This window comes from Macrobrachium nipponense, chromosome 1 (genome assembly GCF_015104395.2).
Source record: "Macrobrachium nipponense isolate FS-2020 chromosome 1, ASM1510439v2, whole genome shotgun sequence".
In the NCBI taxonomy this organism is placed as follows: domain Eukaryota; kingdom Metazoa; phylum Arthropoda; class Malacostraca; order Decapoda; family Palaemonidae; genus Macrobrachium; species Macrobrachium nipponense.
Window position 1 is genome coordinate 163,011,199 of NC_087200.1, and position 15,828 is coordinate 163,027,026.

The 15,828-nt window shown below is 40.0% G+C and overlaps 1 protein-coding gene across 1 annotated transcript in view; it reads right to left on the reverse strand.

Annotated features, from left to right (window-relative positions):
• Positions 1-423: 423 nt before the first annotated feature.
• The window catches only part of LOC135219800 (latrophilin Cirl-like), a 208,951-nt gene continuing 193,546 nt past the window's right edge, over positions 424-15,828 (reverse strand). The window contains 7 exon segments of the mRNA XM_064256875.1: positions 424-2,144; positions 2,146-3,240; positions 4,223-4,396; positions 4,748-4,916; positions 9,652-9,696; positions 10,133-10,451; positions 10,752-12,503. Of these exon segments, the coding sequence (XP_064112945.1) occupies positions 2,064-2,144; positions 2,146-3,240; positions 4,223-4,396; positions 4,748-4,916; positions 9,652-9,696; positions 10,133-10,451; positions 10,752-12,503 (3,635 nt within the window). The 3' untranslated portion in view covers positions 424-2,063.

Here is a 15,828-nt window from a genome sequence, read left to right on the forward strand (position 1 = left end):
TTCATATCATATTCCCTAAGAGTTCCTATCTTTTCGAAGTTAAACCTATTTTGTTCCTTTGGGTCGATTTTCCATTTCCATCATCTTTCGTACTATATTTTTAATAAGTTTCATAAAAAAAAATAGTCGCTCATGTTAATTTGAAGCGATCATTCTGAGCTACCAGAGCCGCTTACTTATTGATACAACAGAAGCAGTTGGTTTCCGGCGAGTGACTTCGAGATGTCTGCCTTGTCAATTTTCAAGTTACACAAGTCTTATAGCGCGTTCATGCCTAATTGAAATGAAGCATTTTCTTTTCTAAAAAAAGTTGTTCACATCCCCAGTGCTAAGTTTTTCCTTCATTCTCTGGCAATAAATAATTCTTTTCAAGACTCACTACGAAGTTAAGTAGCAAAAGGTTTCCATGAATAAAAGCAATGGTCCATTTAAACAGTTTATTGTCATATTTTACACTGATTATCTATTCAACGTATCACAGCTCACAAGTTGGAGAAGAGATATAAATGGCAGAAACAGTTCCTGGGGTCGGCTAAAGCTACTTGAAGAGCAATTACAGCTAATATAATCCTCTTTTATTCTTCTCGACGGTGCCTCCTCGAAATCATAATAATACATCAGTACAATTCTTGATAAGATTAATTAATCTCCTTAATTATTCATTCCCTCAGACACACGGAAACTCACCTACGCATCGAGGAGACACCGTTTTCTATAAACGCAACAAAAAATGTGTTATGTTGATTGATATCAACAGAGCAGCTGATATCCAATGCAAGAGGCAACACTGATAGCAACAGAGCAGCAGCAGAAGATGCCTCGGTAATGTCGGCGATGCAATCATGAACTCTGATGGTGAGGGGGTTGGGGGGGGAGGAATTGGGTTTTTACGGGGATGTCAATCTAAAATGAAAAGGTAATTTTTTGTCTTTCCATTCATGATGATTTCATTCACTACAGGCCGGTGATAGCCCCAGGACTGCTACTGGCGAAATATGCATAACAAATAATGATGATAAAAAAAAAATAATGTAAAGTTGTATTATCATTATCAGTGTTTCTCTTCTAAGCAGAGGAAAAAAAGGCCCATCTGGAATCTGAATCACTCTCATTCACTCTCTCATTTTCTCTCTTTGAAGACTCTTCTACAATCTAAAAGCTTTGGCTTTTCATTAAGAAAACGTACATATAAATATATTCTATTTACATCAATATATACAACTCCAAATAATTCCATTTTATACATGTACACACACTTCTCCTTTGACCGAATAAAGGCACTTCCTCAAATAGCCATTCAAGTTTTACTTAGTGTGATTCTAAAGCGAAGTTTAAGAGCAACTCTGGCACTGAGGCTGAACCAATATCGAAATGAACAGAAAAGGAAAAAATGAACACCTGACTCTGGAATGTATCACACACTAATGTTTAAAATAAGAGGAACACTTCTTACATGCGTAAAATCACAATGGCTTCCATACCATCATTTCTTCACAGACCTCTATGATACAGTTCTGCGGCACGTAAACGGAAAAAGAGGAAGAATAAATAATATTAAGAAAACAGACATCGACTAGTTATTATATTGGCTAACTGCAAAATGTTTCTTCTTGCCAAACAGGGTTCCAAAACACACAAGGAACCGAACGCTCTTCAGAAATTAAGTCTTTGAACGCAAATGCACTCGTATTATAGTATTATATAGTTTCCATTTCTTCAATATTTTCCCACAAAATCATATTTACGTGATCTTAAATAAAATGCCTTTGCACCATCAAGGATTTAAGCCAGCTGAAGACGGAAGTATACAGTTTTCGATTAAATAGTTTGAGAGAAAGGCTCCTTATCACTTTTATTATTAACAGCACAGTATCCTGTTTTCCTTGTGCGACAGCTGGCAGACACAGGTGGAAAATACCTAAAAAGACACTCGCAAAGTATATATGTATATATATGATGCAATGTCCAGATTTAGTTTGTTTTTGTCTGCTTTACTGAATCTTCTACACAAAAGAGTGGAGTCTGAAGTACTAAAATATCCATTGCACCTTGTTTCAGGCCTATTAGCACTCGCTGTACTGCTGAGGCCTCAGATGAGATGGCCGAGAGACAACTAAGTGGGCGGGATAACCATTTGTAGCTGGGGGAAGCTTGGGACACTAAGCCACGCCCATTACCCTCATGGATAACAGGGAGAGACTGAGGTGCCTGAGGATTAGAAGGCGAGGTCAGTCGGCAAACAACTTGTTCCCCGTTCAACACAGCAACTGTCATCAGATTCTCACGGCTGAACTGCTGCTGCGCCTGTTGCAGTTGTTCCAAGTCTTTGCTCATCTGTGCGGCATTGAAATCCCTCAGCCTCTCCTCACTGAGGGCAAACTGTTGGTCTTGGGGGCTGCGGCTGGCAAAGTGATGACTTGAGGAGTGGTAAGGGAGGAGAGGCCTGGCATCCCCGTAGCTGCGGGAGGACTGACGGCTCATGTCACTGGGAGTGCCTCTCTTGACATCTTCATCGGAGAGGTCAGACACTTGCATGGACTCTTGTCCAACGGGTCCGTTCACGGCACCTGACCGACCCACCCAGCGTTCACGCTCTATTTCCTCATAAACTGGGTCAGATTCTGTTTCTATTTCCATGTATGTGTGGTTCCATGGAGAGTGAGACCGGGCAGTGTTAGCAGTACCACGAAGCATTGCTGCAACTGCTGGAGGAACACCCGCATGCGCGAGTTGGGTTGTATAACTGTTAGGCACAGTTATAACCTTATTCCCGGCTTCAATATTTGGGAAGGTGAGATTGCCATCGAAACCACCAGCAGCATTGATGCTATTCAGCTTGGCCAAGTAGGCATTTTTGAGATCGGCTGTCAAGGAGTTGGAGTACCGATGGTGGTGATTATTCCACCCTGCGCGAGGAGAGTCTTCCTGTTCAGACCCACCGTGTCCAGAATCCCTGGAGAAGGACTTGTAGGAGGCATCTTCGTCAGCGTGATTAAGGGTGGCGTGATGAAGATTGGTGGTGGTGGCTGTGGTGGTGGCGGTGCGCGGAGTGGTGATTGTGTGGTGGCGTGGCAGCGACTGGTGAAGGGCGCCTAGAGGAAGGTGGCCCGTGACTCCCTGACGAAGGGAGCCCCCAGATCCCATCGTGGATGTGGCCCCGGACAACAGGGGGCCCACAGGGTGGTGTGTGGTGGCCCCTGACCCCTTCACTGCGCCTAGAGGACACAGCGTTGGGAGATACTGAAATGGAAAAAGAACATTGGTCAGGGAAACGAATTCAGGACAATGTTTCTTACTCTATTCCAAATTCCAAATGCATGAGGCAGATGGCAGATCGGTCTCGCGTTCCTATAGCTTTTAAATATCAATTGTCACAAATATACACATTTCAGGCACTGTATTTATTGAAACAAATAAAAATTGAGGCAAGCAGAATGAGGACAGTTAAAGCCAATATATAAATAAATTAATATGTGCAAAGAACACGAGTCAAGCTATAGCTAAATGTGCAATGTGCTATTCATAATTTTGTGCAAAAAAAGCCAGAAGGCAAGCAAACCACACCAAACCCACACAACCACCATCACCACAGGATATGGCGGGATCAAGCAACTCTCCACTTTATATATAGTATATAAAGTATCATTTCCTTTCCTCTTTTTCTTTCTTTGTAGTAGTACTTGTAGTATAATAATAGTAGTAGTAGTAGTAGTGCTGGTAACAGTAGTAGTACTAGTAGTAGTATCAGCTTAATTAGGCCCCAAGAACAGAAGGACTCTGAGGAGGAGGAAGAGGAGTCTGAGGGAAAGGCGAAGAAAGCCAGGATGACCCGAGGAGCCGGACAAGGTTTGACGAGTGTACCTGATGGCGGGGGTGCGGCCGCTGTGGGGCCAGGGGGGCGTGGTGCCGCATCTCTGGGGTGGTGGTGGTGGTGGTGATGCTTGTGAGGGGGGAGGGAACTTGCAGGATCCAAAGGTGGTGGAGGAGGAGGCGGAGGTGGTGGTGGTGGAGGGGTGCCTCCTCCCACTCCTCCTCCTCCTCCTCCTCCACCTCCACCAACACCTTCTACAGGTGTTGGAGGAGGACTTCTGGAGGAGCAGGACGAGGCGGATGAATTGGATGATGAGGCTGAAGAGGAGGAGGAGGAGGAGGTGGAGGAGGACGGGGAGGTAGTGAGGGTTGTGGTGATGGTTGGAGGGTCTTGGCACGAGTGACTACCCACTTGGTTGAGGGCGGGCGAGGCGAGGGCGTGATTGAGGGCGTGAGAGATGGCGGGGTGGGGGTTGGTGTTGTTGTTATTGGGGCTGTACGTCTGCTTCTCGGCGGCAAAGACTACACGCACCGCTTGGGGGAGCCAAGCCTCGCGCTCCGCTGCAGACCGACACCACTCCCGCACCTACGCGCAGACAGACAGACAGACACGAACATTATACTACAGCACTCACGGGGTTTCGGGGTGACAACTCTAAAGCTAGAGACTCGTAGCCTACTCAACAAAACTATATCTAATTAATAATAAAACAAAAATCAAAGCAAAAGCATCACATATAAAAGCATCAAGCAGCCATAATAAAACACAGCAAACTCAAAAAAATTGCTGTTCAAACTTTTATTATTATTAATTTTAATTAAACATGCTTTAGGTTTGAAAGAAAAAACAATCACAAAAAATTAACTTTGTAGCTTTTTAAAGAAGATGAAAAAGTTCTACATGACAGGAAACGGTTCTCGGTCTCAGTTTCCTTACTTTTTGATTCCTGATGCAGTAGTAGATGAAGATGAAGATTCCGTGGAGGGCGTTGAGGACGCAGAAAGCAGCGGCGATGGGGAGCGATGGGCGGTGGAGGAACAAGAGTCCTAGGGTCCAGGTCAACACCATCAGAAGCAAGAGCGTGATGGCGCCCCTGAGCCAAGCCCTGCAAACAGAAAGTCAACTCGGTCAGTAAGGCTCGGTTTTTAACTCTCTGCGGCCGTTGGGGATTATCGAAAAAACATAAACAAAGGATTGTAAATATCAAAGATAAATGACCCTTAAGAAATATTACTCCTGGATAACGGTCACAAAAAAAAAAAAAAAAAAAAAAAAAAAAAAAAAATTTATCTCAGCCTTAAAATAAAAACAAAACCTAGGCATTTCGACAAAATACCATTGCAAAACTAGCAAAAGCAGTTCTAAAAATAAGCTTAAAAAGCTCCAGCCAACTGAAGAAGATTCTTCCGTTTCTTCAAAGACTATGACCATCTAAAATTAATACACAAACTTGATTGATGATGATGATTTAAAACTACCCTTAATAAAATCATAAAAAACTACCATTACTTTCTTAGTTGAACTAAACAATGCATAGTTTCGAATTTTGCTAAAAATGCGAAACAATGTTGAATTCAACTAAGGAAATTATTAAATTACACCATATACATGTGTATGCTTTAAACAAATGTCAAGTAATTATGTGCATATGTTTAATGTATAATATTTGCAAATGTAAACCGCAAATTAATAACGTTTTGCAAATGTTATTGGCCCTCAAATGTAATTAGTCCCTAAAGAAGAGGGGTGCATTGTTTTTATAGCTTTTTTCACCAACGTCATTTTTTCAGACGAAAAATACTCATAAAAGCGTGAAAAGCTAGGCAACCAAAGCAACTGGACTCCAAGGCCTGTGGTCTGCTGATAACAAGAAATTTGCCAAACCATAAACAATTATCTTTTTATATCAGGTGCTTAAAATTCTGAACGCATCTAAACCAAAAGACAATCTAAAGTGAGAGAGAGAGAGAGAGAGAGAGAGAGAGAGAGAGAGAGAGAGAGAGAGAGAGAGAGAGTATATGCCCAAAGGCCACGGGGTGGGTAGGTAGGTAGGCAAGTTGCGGGGCACGTTAAGTACCAAACCACTCTTGTTTTAACGACAGTAATTATGGGGTATTTTTAGCCTGTTACCATGCAAATCGCCCAGGCTACGTTAATTACGAAAAGCCTCGGAGTTGGCTGGGTTTGGACCTGGACAAGCTGCATTTATGAGGCTCAACAGAAAAATCGCATACACGCAATAACTAAAAAGTTTCTACATATATCTATACACAGTCATAAGACAAAATACCTGCGCCCACTTCTCTCTCTTCCCACAACACAAAATTGCGAATAGGGATTTATAGTGGCTGAGATCATGAAAGCTTCGTCTGCCTCCCTCTTTCTTTGCGACAAAGATTAAACACATTCCTATCTTTAATTCTGAAAAGGCCCTCCAGTACCACACAAAACAGGAACAGCGAGTGGCTGGCGATGACACGCAACAACCAAACGATTGCGCTGAGAGAGAGAGAGAGAGAGAGAGAGAGAGAGAGAGAGAGAGAGAGAGAGAGAGAATTCTAGAAATCCTTTGTGGGTGTTGTCACACCAAGCCAGTGTTGACAAATATAGCCACAACCAGAGATCTTCTCGATTGGCGAGAAGGCATTGGACTAATACAGCATCGGTATCGACTCTGCCAATCTCAGGAGTGCTATAAAACCTAGAATACAAAAATATCCCCCAGTTCTAAAACTGCTTTGTACGAGTCTTCGAGATACAAAAACCACGAAACTTAACTATACTCTGTTTTTTTTCCACCTGCACATCCGCCTGTGGTGTTCGCGCATGGTAACACTGCGTCTCGGGCTTTAAATAATATCCTAATTCGAATATTAACGGTGTAATTCGCATACAGTAAATTATTAAAACACTTGTCAGTTACAAATTTACACACAGATATCCTTTTATTTACCTGAAACTTACACATAGCGTAACTATTTAAACCCGGGACGCAGTGTTACCATGCAAAACACCTCAGGTGGATGGACAGATGGAAAAAACAGAGTATAGACCTGGAACGCTGGGGATGTCGGAAACGAACACTATACGCTAAAGACAACTTGCGTACTGTAATCACAGTTTTGTTATAACTATCATATAAACACTAGCGAACATATTCAAAATCATATATGGCTGTATTTGCGTGTTATATTAAACAGCTTAAATGTGTTATATAAAGCAAATCTAGAGGGCACCACAGCCCACTCCCCCAGACCACATATCTCGCACTGAACTCACTCTGACAAGTCAAGAACAAGAATTTTTCGAAGGTTTTCTGCTAATATGTAGAACAAGCACACTATAGGTGACATCCCACTACGTTAGATATGTTCATATATATCAATACACTTACACTAAAAGAAGAATTGTCTTGATAAGAAATTACAAAGTTGAACAACTAAAAAAAGAACGGTCTTAAATAAGAAATTACAAATTTGAACAATGTCCAGGGGCTCATATGTAACTATAATACAAAATTCTTTTGCAAGAACATAAATTTGTTCCTTGAAACATACGTAAATATATTCTTTTTGCCTAATTTCAAATGAAAAATAATCAGACTTGATTGTGTGTGTGTGTGTCTGTACATATATATATATATATATATATATATATATATATATATATATATATATATATATATATATATACACACATATATATTATATACACATATATAATATACCCATATATAATACACACACACACACAATATATATATATATATATATATATATATATATATATATATATATATATATATAAACTTTTATATATATATCTTTATTTATGGATTTATCACGTTCCTAACTTTCGTGATTCTGTTATACATACATACATACATACTACATACATATATATATATATATATATATATATATATATATATATATATATATATATATATATATATAACAGTACTTAAACCGAGGTAATAGTGGTCAAGGAATGAAAAAACCGAGCAAGTTCCGACTGAACAATTAAATGAGAGCGATAAAACTTTTTCCTGGTGCGGTAATAATAATTTACGTAGCCGATCGACAGAGGCTGGTATCTGGCAGGTAACCCATGAAAGAAGGGGGGGGGGGGGGTCAGGTTGGAACAAATTCGCGTGTTTATTGCTAAGATGGATTCAAAGCCACGTAAGGGAAAAAAAATGTAAAAAATAAGTGGATGTATATAAAAAGGGTTTTTACATACCCCGTAAGCACATACCATGTAAGGAAGTACCCACATGCCCGGATTTACAATCATTTCCAGTAGCCTTATTACATTTTAATTCTTACCCTTACGATGATTTATGGGCGAGCATCAACGCAGCTATAGAAAAAATAATTATAAAATTGATGTTATGGGCTGGTTCATTTTAGATCTCACAGATGATGTTATGGGATAGTTCATTTTAGCTAAAATAAAAGAGAGAGAGATAGGAAAAAAGGACGTACTGCATATCTCGTTAACGGAGGGATTTCATAGGCCATAAGGATCTATAGGATGTAATTAAGTCTGAGAGGTTATGGAGATAATAACAACAAATCACGAATATATAATCATTACCATGATAATAGCTTGTATACATTTTTAGAGTTTCCTTCCATTATTATCTTGTGAATAGCAGTGTTCATTCCCATGAAGTACTTAAGTAACAACCACACTTAAACTACAGTAAAACATAGAATGAAGCGTTATTCAGTTCGCTGTTGACTCAAAGATGACCACGAGTGGTACAGATGCTATATAGTGACATGCCCGACATAAAATTCCACGAATTACCAAAATTATTCCATGAGATGCCCCCATATTTTGCCTTCGTGCTGATGCAATAGTCAATAACAAAAAGATCCCAACAATGCATCTATGAAGTTCAATATTCCCCTTCTGAAACTACTAAATGAATTAACTGTCAAATAGGTTGTGTAAACTTGTTTTATGAAAGAGGCGAAAATACACAACTTCATTTCATCATCATCATCATCATCATAATAATAATAATAATAATAATAATAATAATAATAATAATAATAAAAGCACCGGTATCTTGAATATCGATCAATTTCAAGAAAGTATAAAAAAATCTAAAGAAGAGAAGTTTTTAAACCTTCAAAAGGTAAACATAATAGAATGTAGTAAAAAGTAATGATTCTCAAACAAGCCCCAGGTGCACTGTATTCAAAGAGTACTCACGATGCCAATACAAGAGCGGCACAATCACGCACATATAAAATCCACTGGGACTTAAAAGGACAGCAGAGAGGTACCACGATTGAAAACACTCAAGCGTTGGCCCTAACAGCCCATACTATACACAGAGCTTGCACATGATAAAAATGCTTGGCGTCGTTTAATTTACATCTGTGATAATCTTTTAGGTTATGTATTTTTTTTCTTGCGCACACGGAAGCACAGATAAGCAAGTGAAAGGTAAGGATACTGTTGCTAACGTAAAGGAATAAGAACCAGAGCAAAGCACCTAAATGTGACAAAGCACAAAAAGCACAACAAACTACAGCTCAACAAACTATCAATAATAAAATTTAATAAAAAAAAAAACTGGACTAATTTAAAAACAACGGATGTTTAACGGAGGGCATGCAGTGTGAACTGCTGAGCGGTTCACAAGTAGAATACTTGATGAACAGGATATCTGCACAAAATAGCATCAAAGCAACATGATGGTAGAAGGAATGCATACAGACAAACGAACAACAATAGAAAAAAAAAATACAATGGATTTATAAAAACCAGACTGGAGAGCGTGCCATGCACAGCCATGTCGGTGAATTGTGTATAGAGCTTACAGGCGAGAGTAGAGTCGGTGCTGGAGAGCGTTGGTGTACACGCCGCTGCCAGTGAAGGAGGAAATAGTCAGCAGTTATCAAGTTTGCCAAAAGGTGAGACAGAGATATATAAAAAAAAAAGACAAAGAAAAATGATAGTACAAGCTACAGGTCAAAGGATCCGTGAATTAGTATACTATGCATCTGTTGAAGAATGAGGAAAGGGATTGTTAAAATTACATTTGTGGCAAGACATAATTCTCTCCAGGATGGAAGTCTTGTTGAACAAGGTGGTTAAAGGGAATGATTAGGGACACAATCTAAGTGATACAATTATACAGTATATTTACACACTGAAGGAATGAGAACTTCTAAGAACAAAATAAAATGGAGAGCATGGCCGAAAAAATTTCACTGCTTGAAAAAGCCTTCTTGGGTAAATAAATGTATACAGGGACAGGGAGCAGAAAATGAGGAGGAGAATCTGGGAGCATATATTTACCTGGCAGATGCTAGTCGAGCCATTTCCTTGGTTTTGAGGGCGTCATCAGGAGAAAGTCGGCAGGTGTAGATGAGGGCAGCAGCCAACAGAGCGACATCAGCAGCTAGGAAAAGCAAGGCCGGACCAACGAGAGAGAAAACGAAGTAGTTATCTGTCCTGAGCCAACAGTACTGTTCAGTTCCATAACTGAAAGGGTCAACTATGGCTGCTGCAGCTACCACAAGCAAAGGAAGACCATAAGCCAATGCATGATGCCACCATCGCAAACGCAGAGAATCACATTCAACTGCTCTTGCTACACTCAGGTAGACATGAACACCTACAAGAGAAGAATAACAAAATTGAGTGTGAAACAAAATTATTCAAAGCACCTCATTCAAGTATAATATACTCATTATGAGGAAAAAATAAATACTTATATTAAAGGCTAATCTTTGAAGGTCGGGTTTTCAACAAATATCATGACAATGCAATAATGATCACTGAAATGAACACTAGAGTAAGTTAATAAAATAAAATTTAGCCAAAAAAGCAAGTTTCATTGTTCAATTACAGATTAGTTTCTTCGAGAATTAAAAAAAATAAACAATTCTAATGGATAAAGAGGACAAATTTTTACCTTCCATGAACATCCACGCAAATGCAGAGAGGACGGTATAATGAAGTACACCTGCAATGACTCCACAGAGCACAGGCACATCTGTTCGCCATACTCCTACCAAGAACACCAATTCTGCTGCTGTGAGGCATATACACACATGACGATGTACAGCTGTTCGTGGTGATGCCAATCCACGAAATACTGAAAACACAATCAGTGATCCAGCTACACAAACCAAACTAACAACACACCCAACATATGCAAGTATACGGAAAGCAGCCTGAGGATCTTCTCCAACACCTCCAACACCTTCTTCCATGAGGACGGCAAAGTTGGTCAAATGATCGCATTGACAAGTAACATGTGAACGATTAAAGTGAACTACATGGCATCCTTCATCACTCCAGTCTGCAGTAGTATAATCCCAAAATGCACAAACAGGACGCGTCACATTCTCCTGTCTGAGCAATGAAAAAACAAGTGTAACAGGTTCAGGTAGTTGGATATGGCGACCATGTCCTAGTGAAGCAGAAACTACTCTTGAATTAACCAAACGTGTTACATTAGATCCGCGTTCAATACTGGGTTCAGCACCAGGTGTGAGAAGATCTTCCAGGTGTCTGTATGTTAAAAATACCACCTTGGTAGTTCCGCCATCACTATTCTCCAAGATTGCCTCTGGGGGAAGAGTAACATGATCTGCATATCCCCAGTCCAATGTTTTGTCCTGGCCGGATGGAAATTCAACTGCAGATCCATCTGCTAGTACTGACCGAGCCGAAACAAGTACGTGAGACTTGAAGTATGCTGCTTCTGTACCAGCAGATAATGAATCTGCTAGAAGGAATGACGCTTCTTCCAAAGCTACCATTAACTGTGTAACAGCATGCCTTCTTTCATGAACAACTAAATCTCCCCATGGCCCAGCCATACCAGCAGCAAGCAGTGACGAACCTGTAGCCAAAGCTGCTTGCAATAATTCAGTCACTAATGCCTGTCTCTGCCTTGGATCCGGAAATTCTTTCAAATGTTCAGTCATTCTCGTTGCTAATGTTGACAATAACCTGGCAGTGGTAGTAAGATCACCACCATACAAGGCTTTGCTTTCTGTCACGGCTGCTAAATCTGTAGCAACACCAAGCAGACTCTCGTGGGCGTTAGCTCGTGTCTCCAGAGTGGCCAACCACACGCTCCGGCATTCACTGAGATCTGCTGGACCTGCCCAACTGGACGAACTGCAAGGTCGCCTTGCCCAACCAGAAGCCCCACCAGGACAAGGCTGCACAGCTATTTCACCACCTCGAGTCCAGTTCCAATAAAGACCCCGTCCAAAAGAAGGTGGGCACCAAGTGGTCTCATAATCACCTTCAGTTCGAGGAGGACCAATCGGAGGAGCATGAGTACTGGGAGAAAATGTCGTGCTGTAAGCAGCACTGGTGGTGGTAGTGGTTGTTGTTGAGGAGGTAGATGAAGTGGATGGGGCAGGAGAACTTGGCTGAGGACCGGGAAGGGTGGTTGGGATTTTCTCAGTTTCCACAACAGCTTTTTCTTCCTCTTCCTCTTCACGTGGTACCTCTGTGACAGGGGCAGTAGTGGTGGTGGTTGTGGTTGTCGTCGTAGTCGTAGTAGTAGTGGTTGTAGTTGTTGGGGGTGTCGTAGTTGTAGTGGTGGTTGTAATATTTGCGTTGAGCTTTGGAGGACTCCACACAGGTGATCGAGTGGTTGAAAACCACGGAGGCCTCGGTCGTGAAGTAGTTGTAGTTGTAGTTGCTGTAACAATAAGAGCTATGATTAGGGACACGTTTCAAAAATAAATAGTAGAGCAAGATTACATACAATAAAAAGTCGCAAAACACTACAACACAGGCCTTTAAATCCATGGTATTCAAAAGTTGTTAATACTGATCATAACTTGACCATTGAAGCTTTTAATGTACCACTATTAAAATAACGAAAAGTATTATAACAGGAAATAGAAAATCATATTTAATTAGTATGTCACATTTAAAATTAGCTAATTTACTATAAATATTTAATATTCAAAATGAAACAAGTAATCCTTCCAAAACTTGAATTATACATAAGCGTTAGTGAAAATTAAACACTGACATCTTTGTATCTTTGTGCATACATATAAACTTACTTTATAGACTATGGAATGCACAATAAATTTCAAGGCAGCTTCTTAAAAGAGTTTTCATGCAAATGTAAATATAGGATTAGTGTGTTAATTAATAACCCAGTACTTTTCTAGTACGACTAAAGCAACGTACAATAAATTAGTATAGTTCTGAATTTTAAAACCAAGGGAATTACTGAAATCTTCTTTGATGCCAATGATTCCCGGACTATGTTTCTACTAAAAGCAGTATATTCCATGTCTGTCATTTTAATTTTCATGAAAATGGTGAAGCACTTCAGTTTCCAAGGAATTAGTTTTAAAACTTGAATGATTATGTCCGGGTATCAAGATGACCCAAATTGATAGACATAAATAAAAATCAAATGAATAAAACAGGAGAAACAAAAGGCCAACATTCATGCACGAATGAAACAGAATGAAATTTATGAGTGTAAGTTCACAATGCTTTTGTGGAAAACCTTGCTAACAGAAAGGAATAATGAATTAGACAAAACAAAAAGAATAAAAAACAAAGAGGGAACTGGAGACGTGTACAAATAAACAAGTGCATAAAATAGATCCCTTTGCGAAGGACAACTTGTGCTGATAAGCCACCAAATCAAAGTAAGGAATGTGCTGGATGATGATGGTACTGGTACATTACCTGTCTTGCACTGGTAATGTGCCTCCAGGTACTTATGGGTACCGGCACATCCGTCCCCAAACCTGGCCGTGTTGGCCTCGATTGTGCAGGAGGATTTCCCAGAGCAGCTTGTGAAGGGAAAAAACAAACGTTCTTCTTTTAAAACAAAGCTACAAGCAAAGAAGCTGATTCCAACGCCAATCAGAAGAAAGTTGTACGGTTAATAGTCTGGTGGGGGTTGGTTCGGTGTGAGCGAAAAACTCAAAATCAAAATATTATAAATATATACAAAATAATACAAATAATCCAATTCGCGAAAAATGCCTAATAATCAGACGGAAGTTGTTTGAAACCTTATTTAAATACTACCCATCAATTATTCTCTCTCTCTCTCTCTCGGGTGCATACCCCTTCCCCTCATACTCGCACAAACACCAGGAAGGGGGTTATGAAACACCTTCAAACGGCTGAGCCAATTTCGCCAAATAAAAACCAACAGCGGTAACATTTAAAAATATAATGGAAGTAACCGCATGATAAAATTCAAAGCGAAGTATCGAATAATTTTCCATCCGGAGAATTTATCATCAAGTAACCTGGCTGGGATTCGTTAACTCATTGGGCATGCAAAATAAAACCTATCTTATGTTGACTTCAAGGAAACAAAAATTGTCCTAATATATATATATATATATATATATATATATTATATATATATATATATATAAAAGGCATATCACATTCCCGTGATTCATATACATATATCGAGCTACAATGTCCTTCAATATCTAATTCGCTCTACCTCGGAATTAATATATTTTCATATATGCTTAACGTTAAGCATATATGAAAATATATTAATTCCGAGGTAGAGCGAATTAGATATTAAAGGACATTGTAGCTCGATATATATATATATATATATATATATATATATATATATATATATATATACATACATACACACACACGTGTGGCCCAACTACTATAGTATACACTAGAAGCTGAACAGCAGTGGACGTCGCAACGTTCGTCTTTAATAGTGAAGTTTTAATAATGGCCTATCATCATCACAGCTGGTGCCTGGTTGGGTGTTGGGGTTGGGAGGGGGAGAGTGCAAGAAACACTCAGGTGCCAGATGTATGATATCTGCATACACATACATTAAAGAGATTTAAATGACCTGCACCGTACCAGCCAGTGGCTTCAAAATCGGAATACCAAATTATTAGATGATCAAAGAATTTATTAAGGTCGCTGTGCTTGGTCTGAACTGAGACCACTCAATATGACGAGAGAGAGAGAGAGAGAGAGAGAGAGAGAGAGAGAGAGAGAGGGGGAGGGGGATGCCTATATTTCCCTCAATTGTCCTGTTTCCGACACTAATGAAGAATAATACGTATTCTGGTCATATTTTTCGCTTTCAACTGAAATGAAACTATGCAAAAGAGAGAGAGAGAGAGAGAGAGAGAGAGAGAGAGAGAGAGAGAGAGAGATAATAAGCGCGGTGAGCTGGTATGAAGAGCAGTAATGGCGTCTGTTCTACACACCTTTGGCGAGACAATTAACTCCTTGGCTTCACCTCACGCCCCCTAAAACGTCCTCCTCCCAGTGCCTCTTCCCCACGCCCCCTTACGTAACCCCCAGAGCCTATGATCCCTCTCTCGACTCCTTCAATCTCACCAAGATACTTCATATTATCTAAAACGCGTCATGGTATTCCATCACTCCGCCCAAAATCTCTCTCTCTCTCTCTCTCTCTCTCTCTCTGTGTCTTTAAGATAATCCTCACAATCATCATCCCTAAATTTATTCATACATCCCCTCAAACATAAATTAAAACTTGAATCATCGCAATTATGATTTCCAGCAATAAAGTTCTCTTGGTAGGTCATCTCGACATTACTCCCTCCCCTCCCCTCCGACCCTTCTTTTTTCTTCCTCCACCCATCCTCCTTTTCGCCTTTCTTTCTTTCTCCCTCTTTCTCCTCCTACGATAAATTATCAATTCATTGGTACATAACTTCTCTGTTCGGGATCTTATCTCCAGAAAGGTGTCTGGTTCTATCACAATCATGCAATTCTCGGCAGCCGACATTTTTCTCTTGGAACAGAGGAGGAGGAGGAGGAGGAGGAGGAGGAGGAGGAGAGGGAGAGGGAGATAGACAGAGAGAGAGAGAGAAACCACCCTTAAACTACATACTGAAAATTTACATCCAAGAAAAGATCCATACGCTCAGGTATTCTTAGCTTATATTCCTCAAAGATACGACGGAAAAACACGCACAACCTACACTGGACACATTCATTGACACTTAATGGTGTGGCCA